The sequence below is a fragment of the Notolepis coatsorum genome (assembly GCF_963971535.1).
Source record: "Notolepis coatsorum genome assembly, chromosome: 6".
Taxonomy (NCBI): Eukaryota; Metazoa; Chordata; class Actinopteri; order Aulopiformes; family Paralepididae; genus Notolepis; species Notolepis coatsorum.
The window spans coordinates 77,366,397-77,387,293 of record NC_140170.1 but is presented as its reverse complement, the minus strand read 5'-3'; the positions used below and the strand labels follow the sequence as shown (position 1 = coordinate 77,387,293).

At 43.1% G+C, this 20,897-nt stretch overlaps 1 protein-coding gene across 1 annotated transcript; it reads left to right on the top strand.

Annotated features, from left to right (window-relative positions):
- Nucleotides 1–10,781: 10,781 nt before the first annotated feature.
- On the top strand, nucleotides 10,782–11,547 carry LOC311230826 (tumor protein D54-like; the record flags this gene model as incomplete). Its single annotated transcript, XM_084317211.1, has 1 exon — nucleotides 10,782–11,547. One exon carries the CDS (start codon nucleotides 10,782–10,784, stop codon nucleotides 11,316–11,318), a length of 537 nt encoding a protein of 178 aa, XP_084173337.1. The 3' UTR covers nucleotides 11,319–11,547.
- Between the last annotated feature and the right edge of the window lie 9,350 nt (nucleotides 11,548–20,897).

Here is a 20,897-nt window from a genome sequence, read left to right as displayed (position 1 = left end):
TTCTGGGGTCGCTTTTCTCTCGCCTTTTCTCGTGTTCAACCCTCCTCTCTTATATCCTTGAATTGTCACCTTTTTCTTGATATTCACCGACCGGGAGCTCTTTCATGTGGCTGTTCACCAGAACGTCGCCGGTCAATAATTCTTAAGCTAAATGTTTTTAAAACACAAAGGACACCTCTTTCCTAGCGTCTTTTCTGCTTTTGTGAGCAGAAGCGCGTGCACGCACATGCACGCAAGAACGCGCTGCACTCGTCGCGTGTACCTGGCTACCTTGCATAAGCATAACAATTCATGGCAATCACATTCACAGGTTTGGTGTGAACGGTGCTCTGCCTGAGTCAGACCATCGTTCACACCAAACCTGAGGAATGCGCTGCACTCGACTGATGCGCCAACTTGCTAAGTACCCACCTGGCTAGCTTGCATAACAATAGCTCAGGTCGTCAAGTGTGTTCAAATATGTTCTCGGATACATTCACACAACTTGTGAATGAAATGTGTTACATTCCATTCGTAGAGGCAATTAGGCATTGTCTTTAGTCTGTGCAAACGCAAGGGAAAATGAATGCACATGCGCGGGAGCGCGCGCGCACGTGGCGTCATTAAAACACTGTGCAGCCAGTCAGCCAATCAGCAACGCATGCCTGGGTGTAATAATAGTGTCAAAGAACAAGCTATCAAGCTAATGTCAGTTAAGCTAATGTTAGCTAGCTAGCCCAGCTAATCTGCTTGCTACAAAGGCTTATTGCTGCCACGCAAAATCAAAAAATATGTCGTGGCCTCAAAATAGTATTTTGTTACCTCAAAATGTATTTAGTTACCTCAAATTAATCTATTTTGGGCCTCAAAATTATATTTTCTGGCTTCAAAATAGAAAAATATTTTGTGGCTTCAAAATAGAAAAATATTTTGTGGCCTCAAAAGAGTTACCTCAAGTATTTTGTTCCCTTGAGGCCTCAAAATAATATTTTGTGGCCTCAAAATAGTATTTTGTTCCCTCATGATTTGAACAAACCTTCACTCACTGGAAATGTCTTTTTCCCATAGATGGATATAGGGGCGGACTGGGACACAAATTCAGCCTGGGACATTCAGATGCACCAGCCCACACACCGGCCCACGCACCGGCCCCGAAACCGACCCACACAGCGGCCGTTATGAAACAGTGCACACACACACACACACATACACATACCGTTACTTCCTGTCATTGGCATACGTTTTTTCTTTTTTTTACTAACATCTTAGCCTAGGGATTAAGGATACATGAAGTATTAACTACACCATAATAATATTGAGGTTTTGATCCATAGAAAGGTCTGTGCTACACAATTTCAGTTAGATTAGATTTATTGTCCTTTAATTTTGCACTCATGACATTAGTTGCTTGCCGTTTAATAATAATAATAATAATTTAGGACCTGCTCAGAGGTCATCAATCGGCACGCATGCGATGCATGCATGCGATGCATGCATGCGATTCGTATCTGCGATTAACCCATCCCGTCGTCCCTCCCCTCCAAGGGCAGCCGGGAGCAGACAGGCGTCAACGTGAGCCGCGCCAGGGGACCAATCCAAGTGCTCCTGTCCGTCTTCGTCAAGGACGCCACAGCGTTAGCGATCTATTGTTGTGCATGTTTTTCCATTGGGTTTATCTTATCGGGGGGGAAACCCTTGCGAGCACGGGGAGAACATGCAAACTCCACACAGAAGGGCCTGGGAGATACCCCACCTTGGTAACTGGCATCATGGAAACCTGGTCCCCAAGCGGGAATCGAACCCTGGACCTTCTTGCTGTGAGGCGACAGTGTTAACCACTACACCTTTCCAGGTCTCTCTCTCTCTCTCTCTGTCTGTGTGTGTGTCTCTCTCTCTCTGTCTGTGTGTGTCTCTCTCTCTCTCTCTCTCTCTCTCTCTCTCTCTCTCTCTCTCTCTCTCTCAACAGCTTGGAATGATGGAATCATCCATGATAAATTAACTTTGACTTTCTCTAGAACAATACAGATGACAAACGTTTCATTATGCACTATACAACTAAGGTTAATAAGTTATAATTAAGATATCAATTGGATAAGATTTATTTAGGATAACTAAAGACAGGACTTTACTAAAGGTTGACACTCACAGTAATTTCTTCCAGAACAAGCTTAAAATAGCAAAGGATATATGGTTGATCATTTGTCTGTCTAAATCGTGTGTCTCTCTCTCTCCCTCTCTCTCTCTCTCTCTCTCTCTCTCTCTCTCTCTCTCTCTCTCTCTCTCTCTCTCTCACACCTTTGTAAAACACTCATGAGACCAAAAAATGCCTTTGAAAACAATATGTAAAGATATATAAGATGGTATATATATATATATATTAGTGCTGTCAAACGATTAAAATATTTAACTCGATTAATCGCATGATTGTCCATAGTTAACTCGCGATTAATCGCAAATTAATCGCATTTTTTTTATTATTTTTTTTTTTTACCTTAAACAGATCTTTTTCAAGTTCCAAGTTTTAATACTCTTATCAACATGCGAGTCAACAAATGCTTGCTTTGTGCAGCCATTTAACACAAAGGGATGACCCTCATGCATTGCAAATTTGCATCAAATTCAAAACAGAGTGATGCACAAAATAACTTAAAAAAAAATAATAATTTAAAACAATGAATAAAGTGTGCATGAAATAATAGGGGAAAGAGAACGTTAGGAACTTGTTACATTCACACACACAAGGGCTGATTAATCACACACCCCCCTCTCTCCCTCACACACACACTCTCCCAGCTCTTTTTCTCTTTTGCCCCTTCCTCATCTCTCTCACCCCCCTCTCTCTCTATATCTCACACACACACACACACACACACTTCAGAAACAAACATAGTATCAATGAGAGCATCAATAATACACCTGAGTGAAGTCTAGTAAACATTTTTTTTTTTTTAGTTAATCTTGAGTTAAAAAAATTAGTGGCATTAATAGAATCGGGAGTTAACGCCGGGCGGCTAGGTGGTGTAGTGGTCTAAGGCACTCGCCACCAGTGTGGAGACGCTAGGATTCGCGTGTTCGAATCCAGCTCTCCACATTGTTTTTCAGTTTGGCTGGTCGTCCGCAGTAATACACATTGGCCGTATTACGGGGAGGGAAAAACTGAAGGGTGGGGATCGAACGTTGTGAACAAGCGACTCCTACAAGTCGGTTGGTGCGCCTGCGCAGTAGAATCAGGAAGTGTCGGGGGCAGCGTGAGCCTCCCACGCGTTACTCCTCGACACTGAGAGGTCGAGCTGCGCAGGTGAAAAGATGCGACTGCTGTTACCTCAAGTACCGGAGGGGACTTGTGCTATGTATGACTTAGTCCTCACTGCAGCCGGCTTGTGGGAGGCAAGAAACAGCGTTCGTGACAGGGGAGGGTTGAATTGGATGATACGAAATTGGGATGGGAGAAAATATAGAAAATGGGAGAAAAAGTGGATCAAAAAAAAAGAATCGGGAGTTAACGCGATATTAACGCGATATATTTGACAGCCTTAATATATACAATATATATATATATATATATATATATATATATATATATATATATATATATATATATATATATATATATATATATATATATATATATATATTGTTCACACTATGGTGAGACATGGTGTTTACACATTCAAGTTAGGGCTGGGCGATAGAACGATAATTATCGCGATATATTTTAATAATCGATATCGGGGAAAAAATATCTAAAAAAATATATTGGATTTAAAAATATATATATTTAAACCCAGAGACAGTGGACAGACTCAAAGTAATGGCTTTGCTAGTCCAAATGACAATACTGACCAAATTGAGATTTATTTTTCTCTTGTCCATTTATTTTGTTTGCTTTCTAATGTAAAATACAGTTTGAAACCGTCTGTACACGTAGGCTATGTGTGCTAGCAGAGCTAGTCTCCAGTCACGAGTCACGGTGCACATATGCGGTGGTTTGTCCACCAAAAAAGAGCCAAAAGATAGAAAAGAAACTAGCAGAGCCAGAACTGTTCAACTCCCCTGGTGCCACAGCCAGCAGAGAAGCCTGTTTACCTTCGCTTTCAAACCAGCTGCAGCCTGAGAACTGGAGTGTGAGGGGCTGTAACACTAAAGTGGTCTGCACACGGCGGGCGACAGACGTCGCCTGGCGATGCGATCGCCTGTTGCTCAACGACAATCGCTTGTCCCCCCACACCAGAGGCGACCGTCGCTCTGTCTAGCTGGGGGTGTGGTTACTTGTTTCCCCCCGGAGGGAGATATAGGAGGACGGACCGCCGGGACCGGACGTCATGTTGTTGTGAAGTGAGCGTATTAGCAGCTCTTCACTAGCACTAGCAGGTAGCTGTGTTGCGCGTTACGAGGGAATATTAACCTGTAAAACCCATATTGAGCTGGAATTAAACCACCATATACGAATACAACCTCTCAAGTTCAAGTTTCTTTAATAGTTGTCATACAGAAGTACAGAATACTTTTGTACAAAATGCTTCTTACTGTTGCGCTCCAGAGACTGTGCATGACAAGATAAGTATGAAATAAAAACATAGTAAAAATTAGAAGAAAAAAAAAAGAGGTCACAGTGTTCAGTTTAGACATATGTACAATGTTCGTAGACGTAGTTACCATACAATATACAATACTGTGCAGTGTACTAATATACAATACTATATAGTGCAAGGCATAAATGGACGAGGTGCAGTTTAGGTACAGTTCACAGTAGGTGTACGAGTTGTAGTGCAAATCCTTTATCAATAAATATAAAGTGTAAGTGTGTTTGTGTGATCTAAAGTGTGGAGAGTGGGTGCTGCAGTGTGTTGTTTGTTTGAGTGAGTGTGTGTGTGCGTGTGGGTGTGTGTGCTGTGTGCATTTGATGGTTGTTGCATAGTGATTATTGTTCGTTTAGCGATTATTGTTCGTTTAGCAGCCTGATGGCCTGGGGATAGAAGCTCCTTCTGAGTCTTTCTGTGCTCGCCATAAGACTCCGGTATCGCTTGCCTGACGGCAGCAGTTCAAAGAGGCAGTTGTTCGGGTGGCTCGAGTCCTTAATAATTCTCTTAGCCTTCCCCTTGCACCGCTTGTTGTAAATGTTCTGGAGGGTGGGAAGCCCCCCTCTAATTGTGCGTTCGGCTGAACGTGTCACTCTTTGTAGTCTGCTACGGTCTTGTGCAGTGCTATTCCCAAACCAGGAGGTGATGTTGCCGGTCAGGATGCTCTCTATTGTACATGAGTAGAAGTTCCTAAGGATCTTCTGACTGACTTGGAACTTCCTTAGGCGCCTGAGGAAGTAGAGGCGTTGTCGTGCCTTCTTCACAACACTGTCAATGTGTGTGGTCCATGTCAAGTCCTCGGATATGTGGGCTCCGAGGTACTTGAAACTGTTCACTCTCTCAACTGGTGCCCCGTCGATGCTGAGGGGGCTGTAGTCCTTGACCCCCGACCTCCTGAAGTCCACAATCATCTCTTTTGTTTTGCTGACGTTCAGGGAGAGGCAGTTTTCCTGACACCACTGTGACAGGTTCTCTACCTCTTCCAGGTAGGCCCTTTCGTCGTTGGCAGAGATCAGGCCCACCACTACTGTGTCATCAGCAAATTTGATGATGGTGTTGTTGTTCCGCTGTGCTACACAGTCATGTGTGTACAGGGAGTAGAGGAGGGGGCTCAGAACACAGCCCTGGGGGGCCCCTATGTTGAGCGTGATGGATGAGGAGGTGCAGTTGCCGGCTCTTACCACCTGGGGTCTGCCCGTCAGGAAGTCCAGGACCCACTGGCACAGGTCATAGTTCAAGCCCAGGTCCCTGAGCTTGGCTATGAGTTTGGAGGGGACTATGGTATTGAATGCTGAGCTGTAGTCGATGAACAGCATTCTCACATAGTTCCCCTTCCTCTTGTCCAGATGTGATGCTGCTGTGTGCAGCACATGGGCTATGGCGTCCTCCGTGGACCTGTTGGGGCGATATGCAAATTGCAGAGGGTCCAGGTTGATGGGGAGGGAGGAACAGATGTAGCCCTTCACTAGCTTCTCAAAGCACTTCATGGCTATGGAGGTGAGGGCTACAGGGCGGTAGTCGTTGAGGCAAGCGGGCGTAGATTTTTTGGGTACAGGGATGATGGTGGACTTCTTCAGACAGGTGGGGATGACGGCCTGTTCCAAGGACAGGTTGAAGATGTCAGTGAATACCGGGGCCAGTTGGTCGGCACAGACTTTTAGGACGCGGCCGGGGATGCCGTCCGGTCCTGCTGCCTTCCTGATATCCACTTTTTTAAAGATCCGTCTCACCTCATGCTCTGTTACCCTGAACACTGAGTCTCCATCAGCAGACCCCCCCCCCCCCCATTGCCGTGGTTTGTAGGCTAGTGTTGTTATTCACAGCCTCAAACCTCGCATAGAAGGAGTTGAGATCATTTGCTAAGGAGATGTCACTGTTCAGTTTGAGGGGGGTTCCTTTGTAGTCTGTCATTGTTCTGAGGCCCTGCCACATGCCTCTAGAGTCAGCCTGTTCAAACTGAAGTTCAACTTTATCCCTGTAACGCCGTTTTGCCTCTATTACTGCTCTCCTGACGTTGTATCTTGCCATCTTGTGTTCTTCCATGTTGCCTGTCACCAGCCCGGTGTTGTATGCTGATGTGCGCACTTTCAGAGCCTCACGGACGGATTTGTCTACCCAGGGCTTTTGGTTTGGGTAGATATTAATTTTGGTGGTGGGGATTATTACTTCTACCTGAGTACAGACATAGTCAATCACCGTTTCGGTGTATTCGTTAATATTGGCTGTGTTATCACGGAGTACACTCCATTCTGTGCTTCCCAGCACTGCTTGGAGTGACTCTACTGACGTCACGGTCCAACGCTTAACCTCTCGCGAGACCACCGGCGTTCGCTTGAGACACTGTTTGTACTTAGGCAAAAGAAAAATTGCGGCGTGATCGCTTTTACCGAATGGACTAAGAGCCTGTGACTTGTACCCATTCTTAAATTGCGAGTATACATGGTCTAATATGTTCTCGCCTCTGGTGGGACAGGTCACATGCTGATAGAAATTCGGCAGCACCTTTTTAAGACGCGCGCTGTTGAAATCCCCCAAGACCAAAATGGCCGCGTCAACGTTAGCTGCCTGGAGTTTGTTTACCTCGTCGTGAAGTTTTGAAAGTGCGACCTCAGTGTTCGCGTGTGGTGGAATGTACACTCCGATGAGGATGATGGACGTTAACTCTCTTGGGAGGAAGAAGGGTCGACATTTTATCGTGATAAACTCCAGGTCTGGGGAGCAGTGGTTAGACATTTCCTTTGTGTTGCCTAAATCGCACCACTCCTTGTTTATCATGAAGGCAATGCCGCCTCCTTTCTTCTTTAGTGACTCTAATGCCGTCCGGTCTTTTCGTAGAACGAAGAAGTGGTCTGCCGGTTCTATTGCATGATTCGGGACATCTGGACTCAGCCAAGTTTCTGTGAAACAGAGGACGTTACAATCCCGAATGTCCCTCTGGAATTGGATCCTTGCTCTGATGTCGTCCAATTTGTTTCCTATCGATTGCACATTGGCCAACAATATGCTGGGCAATGTGGTTCTGTGTCGTTTGGACCTCAGTCTGTTCCGGACCCCGGCTCTCTTTCCTCGTCTTCGCGGCGGCTTCTTGGCGTCTTGTCCGTGGCCGGCATAACAAAGGATCTCGGTGGGCCATTTCTGCTGTTCAGCGATCCGATCCAGAGAGCAATCCAAACGGTAAGTTTTTCTTAATCCAATGTCAATGATTGACTGACGGTCATACACATATAATGCACCAACAGTTGGTGCAAATAAAACTCCTAATACTATAAAAATTAACAAAATAAAGCACAGTCTCGTCGGAGCGATCAGAAAGGCAGCCATCAGAGCGGCGCCAGTGTATGATTCTCTCCTCATTCTTCCTGACATTACTGCATGCCTGGTCGCTACGATACGTTCATTACCAACGATTGGACAAGTATTGTTATGCAGCTGCTGAGAGAGTGTATTTTTCACGGAAGACGCAAACTGTTTTGTTCTCAACCATCTTTTTCTTTGGACAATAAACCTTACAAACTACATCAGCTGCAGCCTGGACATTAAACTCTGTCAACATCCACAACTTCTTTTGTTACCCGAGTATAAAAACATCTAGTAGGTGCATCGTGGCGCATTGTTCATTTATTAGTTACTGACAAGCGGCCACTACAGCTTCTCAAACTAACGTTATTTATTTAAATTGTTCCCGTTAATAATAATGAACATAAGTAGCATGGTAATAATACGGAGGTTATTGATCAATGAATGTATTGAATGATACATTAATGGTGTACAAATGATACACCAGTAGAACTACTGTAGAAGTCATTTCCTCATTGTCCTGCCTGCCGTCGCCTCGAAAAATAGGATCGAGGCGATTTTGAGCGAGGCGACAGAAATAGCTTGGCGACCGTCGCTTCAGAATCTCCTCCCGTGTGGGTTCTCTCATTCATAACAATGAAGGCGATACAATTCTGTCTGTCGGCTCGCTAAAAAAAACGGTCGCCTGGCTAAAATCGCTCGCCGTGTGGGGACCCCTTAAGAATTGCACAACAACAAAGAATTGCTGCAAAATAAACATACATCTGTTGTTTAAAAAAAAATATATATATATATATATATATATTTCTTTTTAATACAATATCGATAATTATGGATATCGTGTGATATATTGTTATCGATATCGCGATATAATTTTTGGCCATATCGCCCAGCCCTACAAGTGGTTATAGTGTAACAGAGTATTTTCTGTTTCCCAAATAATAGATTCTTATCAAACTGGTGAACTACACGCCTGTAGCCCCTAAAGCTGCTAAAATACACATTTTGTTCAGTTTTGTTTCTAGAAGTAGAGCAGGTTGGAAACCCTAAGTATTACTCGCCCCAAAACCAAGACTTGTGTTATTTTTGATTACATCACTAACAAAATAATAAAAGAAAAAAGACTCATTTAATCAGATTAATCACTTTATTCAAATTGAGGATTTAGTTTGAGGATATACAAAAAATAGGTGGCTACGTGGCGTAGTGGGCAAGGCGCTCGCCACGAATGACGGAGACGCTGGGCTTGCCTGTCCAGCGCTCCACATTGCTTTCAGTTTAGCTGGTCGTTCATACTAATACACATTGGCCGTATTAGGGGGTGGGAAACTGATGGGTGGGGATCGGGCGTTGTGGACAGCGACTCCTACAGGTCGGTTGGTGCGCCTGCGCAGTAGAATCAGGAAGTGTCGGGGGCAGCGTGAGCCTCCCACGCGTTACTCCTCGCCACTGAGAGATCGAGCTGCGCAGGTGAAAAGATGCGACTGCTGTTACCTCAAGTACCGGAGGGGACTTGTGCTATGTATGACTTAGTCCACATTGCAGCCGGCTTGTGGGAGGCAAGAAACAGCGTTCGTGACAGGGGAGGGTTGAATTGGATGATACGAAATTGGGATGGGAGAAAATATAGAAAAATGGGAGAAAAAGTGGATAAAAAAAAAATCTTTTTCTTTATTTAATTTTTTTAATTCAAAACGAAGGTTCTTTTTTTATCTACTTTTTCTCCTATTTTCTATTTTTCTCCCATCCCAATTTCGTATCGTCCAATTCTACCCTCCCCTGTCTCGAACGCTGTTAGGCCATGCCTCCCACAGGCCGGCTGCAATGTGGATGAAGCCTTGCATCACGTGTCCCCTCCGGTACACGAGGAGGCAGCCGTCGCATCTTTTCACCTGCACAGCGCGATCTCTCAGCGGCGAGGGTCTGCGTGGGAGGGACACGCTGCCCCCATCGCTTCCTGATTCTGGCGCACCAACCGACCTGTAGGAGTCGCTGTCCACAACGTCCGATCCCCACCCACCAGCTTCCCACCCCTAACACTGCCAATTGCGTTAGTATGAACGACCAGCCAAGCTGGTAGCAATGCCGAGAGCTGGGCTCGAACCCAGCATCTCCTGAATTAGTGGCGAGCGCCTTTCCCACTGCGCCACTTAGCCGCCCCCTTAAAAACGAAGGTTCGAACGTCCGTTCGAAAAACCCTGACGAAGTTTGAATCACTTTATTAAAATTGAGGATTTTGTTTAAAGAATTTTTTTTTAAAGAATTTATAAAATGTATTTTTTTTTTTTTTTTTTTTACTTTTTAAATTAAAAACGAAGGTTCGAACGTCCGTTCGAAGAACCCTGACGAAGTTTGAATCCCAAAAACAGGCTTCGGGGACAGCCTTACCAAACATTATTTATATTATTCAAATGGACTCAAACATGTTCCGTTGTGATGTCACAGTATGATGTCATATTAGAACATTCTAGAACATTTGTGATGTCACAGTATGATGTCATAATAGACATTCCAGAACATTTGTGATGTCACAGTATGATGTCATAATAGAACATTCTAGAACATTGTGTATCTTTCAACAATTCTCTCAGAAGATCTCATTGTGCATCTTGAAACAGTACTGAACAGTACTGAACAGAAAGACTAAACAACATAGATTGAAGCCTGCATTTCTCAACCAAGGTGCCTTGCCTACCGTTTTGCTGTGGAAAGGTGAGTGTCCACAACTGCTAGCTAGCTGTTCTACTTGAATACTGAATGTTAATATTGAATCAGACAATATTGAATACTGAATGTTAATATCAGACTATATTGAATACTCAATGTTAATTCAGGTTGACAGTTGACATCATTTGACAGTTTACAGGCGGCTGGAAAGTTGATTGAGATTTACGTTGACAGTTTCAACTCTGCCAATTCGACGCAATGGACCCCGCCAGCCAAGATATCAACCTGAACTCTCCCAACAAGGACCTTGTTGTCGATCGGTCTGAGAGCCTATCAGATGTGCCCGTGGAGGGAGCGGTGGGGAACACTGTTAACCCTCTGCCCCCAGGCCTGACGGAGGAAGAGGCGGAGGAGCTGCGCTCTGAGCTCATCAAGGTGGAAGAGGAGATCAGTACTTTTCGCCAGGTGTTGTCGGCCAAAGAGAAGCACGCCGCGGAGCTGAAGAGGAAGCTAGGCCTCAGCCCGTTCAACGAGCTGCGACAGAACTTCACTAAGGGATGGCAGGACGTACAGACGTCTAACGCATATCTGTCTGCCTCAGCCACTCTGGATGACATTACCCAGTCAGAAGCATATAAGAAGACTCAGGAGACTTTGTCCCAGGCAAGACAGAAGACTAGTGCCACTCTCTCCACGATGGGCACAGTCCTCAGCAGGAAACTAGGAGACATGAGGAACTCTCCAACCATCAAGTCTTTTGAGGACAAAGTGGGGAACCTCAAGACTCCAATGTGAGACTATGCTTTGCCGTGTAAACCACCCGGCGAATGTTAACAACGATTCACCTCGTCGGCCTTATTCACTTTTTAACGCTTTATCCGTTTATGATTTCGCTTGGTAGAAAAGAGCTTTTCCACGCTGTTGTTTTTCCTCCTTTTTTTTCTCCTTTCTGTTCCTCTTTTTTTTTTAAGTTGTCTAGACGGGGGTCGAATTAAGAGGGAGAGTTACAGACACGCCGCTATTGTAAAGGGTCATTATTATGCTAAGCTACTCGTGCCACACATCTGAGACGATCGACAGTCGAATAACAATGTTTAGTTGCCACAGTGGGACAAACTACAGCCACGCCAGGACAGTGAGAGAGTCTGAGGGTATTCGTCTGTCTGCACCGGCGGGACGGGCCAGCGTCCTCCCGGCATTCACGCAAACGTCACTACAATCAGGGATAAGCAGGAGAGGAGCCGTCTGAATATTTCATTTTGTGTGTGTGTGTGTGTGTGTGTGTGTGACATCACATAGGGAAAGCCCCTATAGTCTTTCAGCTAGTTACTAACTTATTGTCTGTAAATATTGTCTTATTTATACAGAAAGAACTACCAGATGTGCCTTTATTCCCTCAAATTATCTGCTAGATACCCTGATAACAGACTCATATCTGATGCTGTGTTTTAGCCTGATAACAGACTCATATCTGATGCTGTGTTTTAGCCTGATAACAGACCCATATCTGATGCTGTGTTTTAGCCTGATAATAGACCCATATCTGATGCTGTGTTTCAGCCTGATAACAGACCCATATCTGATGCTGTGTTTTAGCCTGATAACAGACCCATATCTGATGCTGTGTTTTAGCCTGATAATAGACCCATATCTGATGCTGTGTTTCAGCCTGATAACAGACCCATATCTGATGCTGTGTTTTAGCCTGATAATAGACTTATATCTGATGCTGTGTTTTAGCCTGATAATAGACCCATATCTGATGCTGTGTTTTAGCCTGATAATAGACTTATATCTGATGCTGTGTTTTAGCCCGATAACAGACCCATACATACATTTCAGGTCTTGCTCGAAAAAGAGATTGTTGATCTCAAGTGACTACCTGGTCAAATAAAGGTTAAATACATAATTTGAACTATTTATCTTCTGGAAATGTATTATAAAGTGTTCCTTTTATCACAACTATAATAGTCATATTTGTTTTGAATGCTTAACTAAATAGTTTTCCCCTCCTAGCAATTTGTGTTCATATTATTCTTGTTGATATTATTATTATCTCTAGATTCTACCACTCCTTGTTGGGCTATGTGTTAAACTTGACTTTGTGTTGAAAGGGGGTCTGTGTATTTAGCCTTGAGTTACTGTTATGTCCAGGAGTCCAGTGCATGTGCGAGTCATGATTCTTGGTTCTACGACTCAGCCATTTACACCTTAACACATTGGGCACGGGCATTGTTCCCATCATTATACCCAGTCTGCCAGCACTGTAACCCTATGGAGATGTTTACCTTTTTTGCAGGGCTATAACCTTTTAAATATTATAGCTATATCTGCATTACTATGGCCCATTCAACATCGATTATCTATCGTTCCGGATGTGGGAACGTTATATTTTTTCATGTGGTAACATTGACTGTATTTTATAATCAATATGTCTGTAAATAGAAAATATATGCAAAAAGCCAGGTGTACCTTTTAGCAGCAGAGTGGTTTTCAGTGCTAAATAAGGAGTGATACTAGCGGTACAGGAACAGGTCATAAAAGCCCCCAGTATGGTAAAACTGTTTGAGCCTCTAGGAAACCCCCGCTGTGTTGAACTGTATTGAGAGAACAGGAGACAAGCAACCCCCCACTCTAACAACTGGTTAACTGTGTGACTGAGGACTGTGTGACTCATCCTTGAGTAGAACTGTTTAAATCCATACAAAAATAGATTATAGACAAGCACACGGTTGGATTATCACTGAAAATGCAAATAACTGTTATAATGGTTAAATACAAATAATGCCTTAAGTACATATATGATATGAGAAGATTAGATCTTCCCACGCTCAGAGTAGGAACTCTATAGTTGACTGTATGTTAATGTGGTCACCGCCGGCCACACCTCACTGATTACAGGCAGAGAACAGTTGGTCTTATCACAGATCTGACCTGCCTTTGAAAATGGCTCAAGGTTCATGGAAATTGTCACAAACAAGATCATATTAATTAAACTGACTTATTAAAATATAGACAACTCCACATTGGGTTAATGCTGAATGTATATGTAACTCATTACATTAAATCTAAAGGTTCTAGTGTTAAAACTGTTAACTCATCAAGAAGCCACAGCCCAAAAGGAGGGGGCCATAGGACCCCCTGGGGCTGCAGAAAACCAACCCCCATTGTGCAAGGACCAGACCGCCCCAACAGAGGAAATGCCTGTTGGTAGAATCAAGACAACCGGATTGGACCAACTTAATATATGGACGTGCTATTATTGGTTGATGCCAGAGTATAAAAAACCAGAACGAATTGTTAGAAGGTAGGCCAGACAGATACCCCCCGCACCACAGGGGTTGCTGGCCTCCCTGCTCCACAGACTGTGCTGTTTGCCATGACGTAAGTAAACCATAGAGTCACTGTTGGTGATGTTTAGTTTAAAGGTAAGGTCCCTAGTTGAGACCAGGTGTAACTATGTGATGGCAAAGGTATAGTCTATTTCATTGATGTTAACATGACTATTGGTTTGTGTACAGACTGGTTTTGATGTGTAAACCTCAACAATCTTTTTGTACAGCATGTTTAAATATGAAATAATCCCTGTATGTAAACAACCTTTTATTCACTTTGAGCCCCGAGGCAATAAATCATTTGATAGAACCCTTGTTGTCTGACTTACACGTTTTATTCTCTACTGGCTATTTTGGAGTCAGATGAGGACCTGTTTCTATCATTCTCCTTCTCCCTCCAGTTAGCAACCTCAATGCACTGTGAATAATCCTTAGAAATGTACATAGAATACACGACAGATTGGTGCCATTTTGGACCCGTCCTGCATTATTCCCTTATTTGAGAGCAAGCAGGGAAAAGACCGGGGTTGATGTTAGGTTCGTTAAGGTGTTACAGTGCAGAGTTTTGCTGTCTGGAAGGGGAGAACGACAGTGTTGAGAGGTTGGTCGTGTAGCCACCAGGAGGGCCCAGGGTGAATCTGGTTTTTGCGTGCAGGGGGGTGGAGCGGTGTGACGGGGGGAAGTGCTGTTATGATTAGACCGCGCTCTCAAGAGGATAAGTCTGTCTGAATGAGAGCGCAGATAGGGTTAAGGTGCTTAGATTAATTTAATACAATATTGGAGACGTCACCACAGTGTGGATCGTGGAAAGGATCGTGCGGGTAAGTGAGTGGTTACATTGCATTTGATATCTCGGTGTTGAATTTCTGTCTGGAAGGGGAGAACGACAGTGTTGAGAGGTTGGTCGTGTAGCCACCAGGAGGGCCCAGGGTGAATCTGGTTTTTGCGTGCAGGGGGGTGGAGCGGTGTGACGGGGGGAAGTGCTGTTATGATTAGACCGCGCTCTCAAGAGGATAAGTCTGTCTGAATGAGAGCGCAGATAGGGTTAAGGTGCTTAGATTAATTTAATCCAATATTGGAGACGTCACCACAGTGTGGATCGTGGAAAGGATCGTGCGGGTAAGTGAGTGGTTACATTGCATTTGATATCTCGGTGTTGAATTTACGTCGTTAATCCTACGTAGATGTAATGAGAACATTTTTAAGTGATTAAGTGGGGCGACGTTCAAAGATGTTATTTGTTTCGCTACCAGGCCTGCATTTGATCAGGAATCTTAGCGAATCAAAGATGGGCAGGATCATTTCAAACCTCTGTTTGCGGACAGAAACGAATTAACTCTCGTGCCTGGTGCTGTTGCTTTAATAGAAGGTGCTTGCTTGAACATATCCCGTTATCTGTCTCTGGCCGCGCTCAAGGCGAGTAAGAGATATGGTGGATATATAAAGGCAAGTATGATGTGTTTCAAACCTTTTGTTGAGCAATGTAGACACGAGATAGAATGGTGCCGAGGGCGTGCAGTATTGGTTTTAATCGAGTAGCCGCCGGGCTTACGGATGGCGTGGTGGAAGTCTAATCGTTATGGAATTTGGTAAACGTGTATTAAGTATTGTAAGCGACACCAAAGTTAGGCTGTGTGGTTATAGTACAGCTTTTGACTCTGGATTGCCCATTGAGTTCAAACCAGAGGAAAGGAATTGGGCATTTTTGGCTGCCTGAGAGCAACAGGGAGCCTACAAAAAATTATAGCCGTATAGTATCCTGCAAAAAGGACCGCTTATCTGAGACGATTAGACCGTTGTTGCGGAAGAGTGAGAGCACTTATAAAGCCGGCCGGCTATCTTATCTATCTAGGCTAAAAACGCACTGAATGATGTTATAAAGTAATAATAATGATTAGGATAATGTTGTAGGTATATTTGGTGTAATACTGAGCGGACTGGATGAATGCACGGATCTCGAACACATGTAGGAACATCACATTATGCGCCGATCCCGGGGAGAGTGTTGAACCCTCACATCATGTTGGCTAGCTACTTAGCTGGAATGAGCGTTTATGGGGTAACGCCGTGATAAGAGCTCGTGCAATGTTATGGTTAGAAGCGGCGTGGTGGCGTTAGGTAGACGATACTGGTGCGTGAAGCGATTGTTAAATAATAACGTTGATTGAGAGTTATTTGCAAAAGTAGGTCGCCTCTGACGTAATGTTGTGGGAGCTTGGTGTGGGGGAACCGCGGTGCGCTGCTGGGTAAAGATAAAGCTGGCTAGGATAATTAGCTTGTGGGTTGCTATTCTATGGATTTGCGGACAGCGTGTATGTGTGGTGGAGTTTTGGAAGTAATGATTAGAGGTGTTTAGAGTGCGGTGGACGGCGTTGCAATGTATTAGGACCAAACGGGGAGTTTTGTGATAATAGTAGTACATTGTCGCGGTGTACATCGTTTGCTCTAGTGCGCGTTGATACAAAAGGTATTCTTGAGCTGAGACGCTGTTTTCGTTCACTCGCTCAGGGGACAATGGTGAGTGTTTATATTTTTGCTATATGTTGTAACGGTAATCTGGAAGTGGTTCTGTTTGTGTTTGTGTTACTACAAGTTTTGTGTAACAAGGGGGGAATGTGTACAGGTGTGTGGTTATAGTTTAGGGGAGAATAGTCAAAATTTTGGGAGCACAGCTATGCTGGGGGAGAAATTCAGGAGTATAGGCCTACTGCAGGTAAGAACAATAGGTATATCAGTGGGAAATAAATTCGATTGCCTGTAACCAGTTAAACACACAATTTGACTGCTATGGGTAAATGTATCATTAATAATGGGAACAATATATATACATTAAGTCTGTCGGGGAAGCAATGTTGTTTTACTCAAGTGTAGGTCCTTAACCCTTTATTCGCCAATCATTCTCCGCCATGCGTAATCTGCCAATGACGCCGTACGGCGTCTTTGAGATCAATATTTCAAAAATCTGTCATGTCAATCATATTTTACCCACGGAGACTTGAGACTTGCTGTTGATCTCCTCTCAACTCTTCAGCGTGTTTGATTATTATGATCCATATAAACTGCTGTGATCTATGTATCGCCCATACTACATGAATGATTTTACCTCGGCCACGGACTTATAAACCCCCCCTCCGGTCACCAGCAGATGATGAGGCATTACGTTTAGGACCTTGTACAATTGACATTTTTTATCTGACGTCAATCGGTATCAAACTACATTTGATGATGTAATATATGTATTTATAGCTATAACTCGCGTTCTGCAGAATGCTGCAGAAACGATAAAAACATATTTATACTTTAGACCGTATTTTAGTATGAATATGTGAATGAAAAAGTAGAACGTTGCTACATCCTAAACGATAGATACTTGACGTTGAATGGGCTATAGTAATGTCAATTTAGCAATACAATTAAAAAAGTTATAGCCCTGCAAAGAAGGGGAACATCTCCATAGACTTACAGTACTGGCAGACAGTGGATTAAGATCAGAATAATCCCTGGCAGATAAAGGGTTAACAGGGGGGCAGTTGATAGTAGCTATAGGCTGGGTTGGAAAGCGCTCTACACTAAAATGACATGTTGCTTACAGGTTTAGTTGGGTTAGGAGGGTAGTGCAATATTGGGGAATTTGATAGGAATGAATGGAAAGCCAAGTGTTTGTAGAGAAAAGTAGCGATCTGTGTGTGTTTATTTGCTGTTGTTAGTCACAGAAAGGCAGGACGATGGTGACTGTGAGTGGGATCTATGAATAGCAAGTTACCTGAGCATGGGTCTGACCAGTGTCTGTTAGAGCGTGGTAATAAGTGGGACTTTACGCTGGACAGCGTCTTTGATATCAATATTTCAAAAATCTGTGATCGATCCCCCAGAGACATGTACTGGTGAGCCCCTGTCAACTCTCTAACGGTTCAAGAGCGCCATCTGGTGGCCGATCGGCGGATCGCCCAGGGAAGAAACAGGGAAGTGGAAGCTGGTGCTCATTTCAATTTGTTCCCAGGACTCGAGCTCGACACAATGGATATCGATCCGTTGCCAATAACTCGATAAACAACATGATTTGGACGTATATACTATTATACAACCTGGAAATGGATCGGGTATTTCTACATCCCATAATAAAAAAAAATTCTGTTCCACGCTCATCTCCCAACGGCGAGAGGAAGCTACGGTGAGTTTCAGCGTTATTTTGTAATGTCTTCTATACTAACTGCTCTAATGATCATATCACCCACACTAGATGAATGATATAACGTTGCCCACGGAATTATAAACGACCCCCCGCCCATCCGGTCAACATCAGATCATACGTAGTAACTTCTAGAAGTACGTGCAGTTGAAATTTTTTATCTCGTGCCGATTGCTATCAAACTGTATACAATTATCAATATAATGCATTTAGGGCTATAAATCACATTCTGGAGAAAGCTGCAGAAAACGATAAAAACATACTTATACTTTAGACCGTATTTTAGTATGAATATGTGAATGAAAAAGTATAATGTTGCTACACCCTGAACAATAGATATAGGACTTTGAATGGGCCATGGTAATGTCAATTTAGCAATACAATTTAAAAAGTTATAGCCCTGCAAAGAAGGGGAACTTCTCCATGTTAAATAGGGCTGGCGAGGGATGGTAAATTATGAATTTAACCCCGGCGATCAAAGTGTTAATTATGCATTATATTTACTTAAAACGGCAGTAGAATCAGTTAGCACATTTGTACATAGTTGTCATTCCCAGGCAGACCTGCTTGCAACTCTTTGAGTCTTGGTGCACATTTGAAACTAACCACTTCTAGGAATTTGTGTTAAGAATAAGGCTGAAAACAATGGCCTTTGATAAAATGATTGTGTTTGTAAATTAATTACTTGAATAATGTTGTGTTAAATAGTCATTTTTAAATCTGTTTAGATTGAACAATCATATTTTAAGATATTTTTGTTCAGGAATAATGTAGTTGTGTTTATGCTAGTGTAGGATACATTGGAAGGAGTTGTTTATTTTTAATACACTGTTGATTTGCATAGGCTAATGTTTTATATTGAAATTTACTGCAAGTCCTTGAATCATAGTATGATAATTTGAATGATGAAGACTTGTTATATTGGAATACAGGTTTATTGTAATACAATGATGTTTTTGATAATGATAATGTATGCCTGTTTATGTGTGCTATGACTTGTATGTGAAATATATTTAGGTAGTGGTAAATGTATGTTAATTTTAACTCTGGGGAGGGGGGTTAGTCTTCTCCCTAGAAGTGCAGGAATGTGTAATTAACCCTTTGATGAATTACAGGGGGGCCTGTATTCGTAGAAGGGAGCAGATAGGGCCGTTATGCCCAATGGGGGACAGGCCTCAGTATGCTTAGGTCACAAAGTGCCATGGGGGATGGGGTCCATCTGTTGTTTTATAAATAGCAATTTAGGTAACCTGTTGTTTATGCTGTTACAGCCAAAGGGGGGAAGTAGGGGGCTAGAGGAGAAGATAACAGATAGGAGAGAGAGCAGTTGGAGAAAAGAGAACAATAGGGCTATTTACACCAGGGACGTGAACCAGGATCAAAGGCAGCATGCTGGCCATAGGGGGTGGCAGGAGGTGAGACAGTTGGGGCTAATTCAGGAAACAGTTGGAGTGTGAGCGAGGAAAATCAATAGGATAAGGCATTTCAAGTGGGGTTATGACATTGATTGGCTGACTATTTGATTAGAAGGAATAGCGTTAGACTCTCAGGGCACTGGGTATGTTTTGGGATTCTATCGTTGAGGGGGGGTTCCCAGACTTCCTCTGGATGTTAGGTATAAAAATACAGTGAGAGCTGTATAGTATAAAAAAGAAAAGTGTGTACTGAATTAGTTTGAGTTGAGAGCAGGAAAGGGAGGAAGGGCAACTAACATTGTCTGTGAACGTGTACAAAAGACTAATGAGTTATGTTATGTTGTGGTTGAGAGATTTATGTTGAATGACATGGGTTTTTGATGCATGAGTGAAACAAGGTTGAATGGTTTTGTCTTTGTAAAATGTGGATTCGGGAGTTTTTTTTCTCATCCATTTTCATTGAGTCCATTCCAAAAGGGTGCATTACCATCTGGGAGATGATAGGGGGCGCTTTTTCCAAATCTGAGCTGCTACAGGGGCTGCTGTACCAACGGGAGACTCGGTTGATAAAATATGAATTCAGATCGCTAATAAAAAAATAAAACGATATTTGTCGTGCTGGGCATTCAAAGTGTTAATGAACTGAGGTAGAATAGTGGTGCTGGACTTGAGGGGCTGGAAGCCAAGTTTGTTAAGCTGTCCTCCAATATCCTGATGTATCCACCTGCTGATTTAACAGTTCTTTATCCACCTGTGAGTTACCATCTATCTGGAAGTGAGTTACTCCACTTTTTTTTCTTTATAAATGGAAATGTATGGTTGAAACATGCAAACGTTCAAACGCACACACACTAATAAGCATTGGAGGCTTTTAACCAAGGCCAAACTGGGGAAATCATTCAGGCCAGGAAATATAGTGCGAAATATAGCCCCAGTCAGGCCACTTTTTAAGCTGGGGGTCTGGGGGTCCCTCACCAGGAAATCTTTTGTTACAAAGACTTAATTTCCTGCATTCTGGTGCAGGATTTTCTTTATTTGTACCCTTTAAATGCCAGTGTTTGTGATGGCATCTCAAATTATTGTTAAAAAACAGGCTAGCATATGTATGATTAGCAACAACACTGATTTTGATGGATTTTCTGTTTTTGTAATGTCAGATTAAAAAAAATACAATCTTTTATTCAACTTCAGCCCTGATGATAACACCACATATTCATTTTATAATTCTAACCCTTTAAATGCCAGTGTGTGTGATGGCATATATTTGCAATATATCAAATGCAAAGTAGATTTTTCTGGGGGGGATTATTACAGGCTAGCATGTGTCAATGATTAGCAACAACAGTTTTTTGTAAGGGTCCCGCCTCCACCAATCACTTGCGACTCCCTTTGTGTGTGTGTGAGAGCAAGAGAGAGAGAGAGAAATAGTTCTCCA